The 7,486-nt window shown below is 44.6% G+C and overlaps 1 protein-coding gene across 2 annotated transcripts in view; it reads left to right on the top strand.

Annotated features, from left to right (window-relative positions):
• Nucleotides 1-311: 311 nt before the first annotated feature.
• Nucleotides 312-7,486, top strand: part of syde2 (synapse defective 1, Rho GTPase, homolog 2 (C. elegans)) — a 60,556-nt gene continuing 53,381 nt past the window's right edge. The window contains exon 1 of one of the 2 annotated variants that reach the window (XM_079802743.1): nt 312-511. In XM_079802743.1, coding sequence (XP_079658869.1) covers nt 427-511 — 85 coding nt within the window. In that variant the 5' untranslated portion in view covers nt 312-426. Of the gene's footprint in view, nt 1,640-7,486 lie in introns of both variants that reach the window. The other variant, XM_079802742.1, reaches the window with a different exon arrangement.

The raw sequence follows: 7,486 nt of genomic DNA, 5'->3' as shown, positions 1-7,486 counted from the left end.
ATGCCGATAAAATACTTTAGATGTAATCCTCCACACCAGCCTAAATACAAGTGTCGCGGTACAGAATAGCCTCGTTAGCGGCTAGTCGAGAGATCTGGGCTGCATGTGGAGTTTGTTTGAGCTCCGCCTCTAAACCTTTAACCCCCACAGAAACTATCTGAACTATTTAGAGAGAGAGAGAGAGAGAGAGAGAGAGAGAGAGAGAGAGAGAGAGAGAGAGAGAGAGAGAGAGAGAGAGAGAGAGAGAGAGAGAGAGAGAGAGAGAGAGTGTGTGCGTGTGTGATTTGATTCCAGTGGATCATGGAGCTGCGCTCTGACCGCGGTGTGTCGGAGGCTCCTACCCGCACAGAAGCGCTTCTCACACGGTTACTTCGGCTCCGCAGCGCCGCTGAACGGAACTAACGCTGGAGGATCGGATCGGTACCGATGGCTGATCCTCTGCGGAGGACAATTCTAGCCAAACTCAGGGGCAAGAAACCCAAAGGGAAAGACGCGAACCGGGCAAGAGAAGGTAAAGAAAAAGTTTTTCAAACGCAGTCAGACAGAGATTATGTATCGCATGAGATGAGGGGTGAGGACGGGATGGGCGGCCGGGCGGACGCGCTCCGGAGCGGGGGTTCAGGGCCCGGGGGTCCCGCTGCGGTCTCCGATCAAAGCGGACGGACCCAGCCGAAGCGCTTCCACACAGTCGGGGACTCGATAGGCTTCGGCGGCTGCGATTTAAACCCCCAAAGAGAGATTTTAAAACCAGCAGATGGTCAAGATCAAAAGAATAAAGAGACAAATGTTACATTACTTGAGCCAAAGGCCGGGGAAATCATTACGGGCGACTTCAGGAGCCCAAACCCCAGCGTGTTTGATTACATAGAGCAGGAACGCGATTTAATTCGGGTTATCGAGAGTTCACTGGAGTATCATGGAGATTTTAGGATGCCTGTGTTACAAAGTCCGACCTTTTTCCCCACTGATCTGGAAATAACAGTGGCCCCCGGGCTGAGAGACGGGGCCCCTCGGCACCACTCCGTCGACAGCGAGGACGACGATTATTATGATAACCAAATTCTGCCCTTTTACGCGCAGAACGGCAGAAATGTAGTCGAGCAAATATCGGCGTCTAGCGCGCAAGAGACGGACAGACTTAAGTCCCAGTTAAAAGAGGCATATTATTTGCTTCTGAACACAATGCACAACATCAGTTTCGACGGTCAGGTCGAAGACAAGGCTAGTAGTTCGAGTCACGATAGTGTTAGCTCGCGGTCCAGCGACAAACGCACCGGGAGCGATGCGTGTTTGTCCAGCGGTCAGCACGCGTTCGTCTGTGGTTGTTCGCAAAGCAGAAGCTTGCAGAATATCCCCAAAGCCGAGCGCAAACCTGCGCTCCAGCGGTCAGCGAGCGATAGCCGGGTCAAGTACACGTCGGGCGGGGAGCTTGCGGTAGCGCCTCCGGTTTCCGCTCATGCCGTGAACCCTACGGAAGCCCCCCCGACGCCGGCCGCGCGCCCGTCCTGCGGCGATGCCACGGCGCCCAAACATCCCGGAGTCACCGTCAACAAGATGCAGGAGTGGATGCAGAAAGGTCGCGTGCTCTCGTCCGAGATGAAGCAGCGGATCGCGGGGTCCTCGTTGAGACCCAAAGCAGGTATGAGTGGAGGACGAGCTCATTTCTCACGGGTGTCTCTTAACTGGTGTCGGTGTTTTTCCCTCTTTTCTCATGACTAACGTGGAAGAAGCGGCTCCTCTTCACTAACACACACACTCACTCACTCAATAACTGCTTGTCGTTTGGTGGTGGTGGTTTTGTGCGGGTGTTGAACATGAACCCTGCTCTTAAAGGTCATTCTGCACAGTCAGGTGTGTAACTAACCAAATACTGGGGGACCAAAGATAACTGATTCTCATGCAGGTTTGCTGTGTCTGTTTTTGGCGTATGCTCGGATGTGTTTGACAGATGCAAGCGTGCAGGGTTGTTTGTTTTTATAGTCTTGTTCTAAACGCATTTGCTTTACAATGCTTTAAGAAAACTGTGAGACAACTTTAGAGGCCTAAACACACTGTTGAAAAGCCATTTGCGTGTCAGATTTAAGATCTGGTCTTGTTTGTTGATTGAGCCTTTGGGGAACTGGTTTGAGAGGCTGTGTAGAGTATAATAGAGTATAGCGGAGAATAGTGGAGTAAAACAGAGTATAGTGGAGAATAGTGGAGTAATAGTGGAGAAGAGTGGAGTATAACGGAGTAATAGTGGAGAATAGTGGAGTATAACTGAGAATAGTGGAGAATAGTGGAGTATAACTGAGAATAGTGGAGTATAACGGAGTAATAGTGGAGTAATAGTGGAGTATAACTGAGTATAGTGGAGTAATAGTGGAGAATAGTGGAGTATAACTGAGAATAGTGGAGTATAACTGAGAATAGTGGAGAATAGTGGAGTATAACTGAGAATAGTGGAGTATAACTGAGTATAGTGGAGTAATAGTGGAGTATAACTGAGTATAGTGGAGTAATAGTGGAGAATAGTGGAGTATAACTGAGTATAGTGGAGGATAACGGAGCGTAACCGATTATGGTGGAGTATAGTGGAGTATAGTGGAGTATAACTGAGTATAGTGGAGTAATAGTGGAGTATAACTGAGTATAGTGGAGGATAACGGAGCGTAACCGATTATGGTGGAGTATAGCTGAGTATAGTGGAGTATAACTGAGTATAGTGGAGTAATAGTGGAGTATAACTGAGTATAGTGGAGTATAACTGAGTATAGTGGAGTAATAGTGGAGTATAACTGAGTATAGTGGAGTAATAGTGGAGAATAGTGGAGTATAACTGAGTATAGTGGAGTATAACTGAGTATAGTGGAGTAATAGTGGAGAATAGTGGAGTATAACTGAGTATAGTGGAGTATAACGGAGCGTAACCGATTATGGTGGAGTATAGCTGAGTATAGTGGAGTAATAGTGGAGTATAACTGAGTATAGTGGAGTAATAGTGGAGAATAGTGGAGTATAACTTAGGGATGCACCGAATATTCGGCCACCGAAAATTTTCGGCCGAAAATGTCCCAAAAGTACATTTTCGGTTTTCGGCCGAAAGACTTTTATCACCGAAACAACACGGCCGAAATGTTGTGATGACGCAAACAGAAACCGCGACCTGCACGTGCTTGTCTGAAGCAACATATCCGCGGTGTAGACGTATTTCAGTATATCTGAGAAAGACCTACATCTGCTCTATGCACAAGCGCTGACAGCGAGAGCTCATGTCCTCGATGAGAAGAGGACCAGACTTCACTGTGAAACCGAACGCAATCTTTAACAGTGGGCATGTTTTAAGCGCGGAACACACTTCAATCTGGCGGCGGCGCACGCGCGTGAACGCGATCATCTGTGAGCGCGACCGATCATCTCTTCCTTAAGAATAAACATGAATGAACATCTAAGGTGTGTTGAGGATACATTACAACTTACTGTCACGTATCATATATGGTGTAATCGCTCAATCAGTGTTTCAACGGCAGAAAGACCTCTATATAACTGCTGTAAACTAAACAGTCATGTAGCATCACATTTACCTCAGGCACCTCAGTGTCCACATCTGTTAGTTCACTAGAGAAATCAACTCTTTCACTAAATATATGACCTATATTAGCCGTTATATTCGTTATATTCTACTTAACCTGTTAATGATATATTGATTATTTCATGTATGTTTAAATAAACCTGTCATGAAAATGACAGACACTGTGTATAAATGATTATATTTCAACAACGAATTGGATAAAAAACTATTTTATAATTAGATTTAGAAGTTATTGCAAAAACTGCCTTATGTGAAGTTTACATGTTTGTGTACTATGTTACTTGAGTGTTGATTATTAGACCTAAAAATACATAGCAACTGAATTTATGCTAATAGTTTTGGCTCTGTTGTTAACCTTTAATATTAATATGCAAGTAAGGGCTCCCTATATAGTTTAGAGCAATATATTCAATAAACTTTTAGTTATAATTTAATTCATTTAAGGACAGATACTTTTTTTTTCAGTAAACCAATAAAAATAAATAAAAAGCCATTTTGTAAAACTGTTGTACTGAACCGTCAGTTTTGTGCACCGTTACACCCCTATTCTACAGTTAACATATGGGCTATGGCAGTCTTTGTTTTGATACACTATTATGTTGAAGGCCTACAGAGAAAATAGTTGTATCTTTAAGCAGTTGCACTTGTTCTGAATGCACTTTCTTGTAGTCCTACAGAGAACATTTTTAAAGGGTAACTAAACCCTAAACCAACTTTTTTTAGTTAATGATCTGTAATACTGGGGCTTTATTAATGCTGTTCATTGATTCGAGTAAATGTTTTGACATTTGAGTATAAAGTGTTTTAATTCTATAAAATATGGTGTAAAACCGCCAAAGTGCTGCCCTCTTAAGGTTGAACGGTGGCTACTGCAGTTGAATTTTCCTATTGGACGTTGTGGTACATCGTGACGTAGGATGGTACCTCCAACGGCTCACAATCCGCGCCCCTAGCACGAGCTCACCACGCCCTCAGAAATGTTTTCCCCAATCACACGATGAGAACGGCTTCACTCCAGTATGAACTGTCATATTACATAAAGTAGAAACATTATGAATGAAACTCACTTGACACATGCTTTAACATTGTATTGAAGAAAATACGGTTAAATAATGAAGTTGTCAGTACACGTCAGGCTTTTCTTGCGATTTTATTGCCGCCCGTCATGTGTACAGATAATTTTCATACATGAGACGCGCTTTCAAACCCTGACACGCAAGCGGTTGCCGCGGACGCAGATAGATTAGGTCAGTTCTCTTGCGCGGCTGCTTCACTAGCATCGTCGGCATCGGGAGTTAACGCAGTTTGAGCAGCGGCTCGCATTGATAAGGCTCCGGGTTTATGTCTACAGACAATCCACCCTCCTCCACTTCAGGTGAAGGTAGGAGAAATGACCGCTCTGTTGCAAAGCTACTGGCGTCACTCCAGTCATTCTCCATCTTTGCGACTCGCGAGTCTGACAGCTGTCAATCAACCCGTCCCTGCGGGTCTCAGGTGCACGCCCTCCGCTCAGCCCCGCCCTCGGTTCGTCCCCTCTGTGTCCGCCGGGCTCTGCCCACTTTTCCAGCATTTTTTGAAAATTGCCAGTGGGTGGAGTTAAGCTCTGAGCAGGGGTTTAGTTACCCTTTAAATGCACTAGACCTAAATGCACTTTGTTTTTATGAGAGAACATTTAATTTTATAACCTTTCTGTAGGCCTGTACATTATTATTTAATGTACAAATGAGTGGGGTCAAGTTAAACATTTTAGTTTTAATTTTATTTTATACTGTGCATTGTTGCAATGTGCTAAATAAATATTGGCATAATTTGTAATTTATTTATTCTTTGAAACTTTAATATTAATTTATGCAATTGCAATGCCTTGATTTTAGTAAAGTTAGTACACAGTCATAGCCATAAATGCAATGGTACTAATAATTGGCATAATTTCTTTCGGTGTTTCGGTTTTCGGCTTTCGGCCTTGGTTTCCTCTTTTTCGGTTTTCGGTTTCGGCCAGGAATTTTCATTTCGGTGCATCCCTAGTATAACTGAGTATAGTGGAGTATAACGGAGCGTAACCGATTATGGTGGAGTATAGCTGAGTATAGTGGAGTAATAGTGGAGTATAACTGAGTATAGTGGAGTATAACTGAGTATAGTGGAGTATAGTGGAGTATAACGGAGCGTAACCGATTATGGTGGAGTATAGCGGAGTATAGCGGAGTATAACGGAGCGTAACCGATTATGGTGGAGTATAGCGGAGTATAACGGAGCGTAACGGATTATGGCGGAGTATAGCGGAGTATAGTGGAGTATAACGGAGCATAACGGATTATGGCGGAGTATAGTGGAGTAATAGTGGAGTATAGCGGAGTATAACGGAGCGTAAGGGATTATGGCGGCGTATAGTGGAGTATAACGGAGCGTAACGGATTATAGCGGAGTATAGCGGAGTATAGTGGAGTATAACGGAGCGTAAGGGATTATGGCGGAGTATAGTGGATTATAACGGAGCGTAGCGGATTATGGCGGAGTATAGCGGAGTATAGTGGAGTATAACGGAGCGTAACGGATTATGGTGGAGTAATAGTGGAGTATAACGGAGCGTAACGGATTATGGTGGAGTATAGCGGAGTATAGTAAAGTATAACAGAGCATAACGGATTATGGCGGAGTATAGCGGAGTATAGTGGAGTATAACGGAGCGTAACGGATTATGGCGGAGTATAGCGGAGTATAGTGGAGTATATCAGAGCGTAACGGATTATGGCGGAGTATAGCGGAGTATAGTGGAGTATAACGGAGCGTAACGGATTATGGCGGAGTATAGTGGAGTATAACGGAGCGTAACGGATTATGGTGGAGTATAGCCGAGTATAGTGGAGTATAACAGAGCGTAACGGATTATGGTGGAGTATAGCGGAGTATAGTGGAGTATAACGGAGCGTAACGGATTATGGCGGAGTATAGCGGAGTATAGTGGAGTATAACAGAGCGTAACGGATTATGGCGGAGTATAGCCGAGTATAGTGGAGTATAACGGAGCGTAACGGATTATGGCGGAGTATAGCGGAGTATAGTGGAGTATATCAGAGCGTAACGGATTATGGCGGAGTATAGCGGAGTATAGTGGAGTATAACGGAGCGTAACGGATTATGGCGGAGTATAGTGGAGTATAACGGAGCGTAACGGATTATGGTGGAGTATAGCCGAGTATAGTGGAGTATAACAGAGCGTAACGGATTATGGTGGAGTATAGCGGAGTATAGTGGAGTATAACGGAGCGTAACGGATTATGGCGGAGTATAGCGGAGTATAGTGGAGTATAACAGAGCGTAACGGATTATGGCGGAGTATAGCGGAGTATAGTGGAGTATAACAGATCGTAACGGATTATGGTGGAGTATAGCGGAGTATAACGGAGCGTAACGGATTATGGCGGAGTATAGTGGAGTATAACGGAGCGTAACGGATTATGGTGGAGTATAGTGGAGTATAACGGATTATGGCGGAGTATAGCGGAGTATAGTGGAGTATAACAGAGCGTAACGGATTATGGTGGAGTATAGTGGAGCATAACGGAGCGTAACGGATTATGGCGGAGTATAGCGGAGTATAGTGGAGTATAACAGAGCGTAACGGATTATGGTGGAGTATAGTGGAGTATAACGGATTATGGCGGAGTATAGCGGAGTATAGTGGAGTATAACAGAGCGTAACGGATTATGGTGGAGTATAGTGGAGTATAACGGATTATGGCGGAGTATAGCGGAGTATAGTGGAGTATAACAGAGCGTAACGGATTATGGTGGAGTATAGCGGAGTATAGTGGAGCATAACGGAGCGTAACGGATTATGGCGGAGTATAGCGGAGTATAGTGGAGTATAACGGAGCGTAACGGATTATGGCAGTGTATAGCGGAGTATAGTG

Source organism: Gobio gobio (genome assembly GCF_949357685.1).
Source record: "Gobio gobio genome assembly, chromosome: 21".
Classification (NCBI taxonomy): domain Eukaryota; kingdom Metazoa; phylum Chordata; class Actinopteri; order Cypriniformes; family Gobionidae; genus Gobio; species Gobio gobio.
This window is presented reverse-complemented; position numbering and strand designations above follow the sequence as displayed.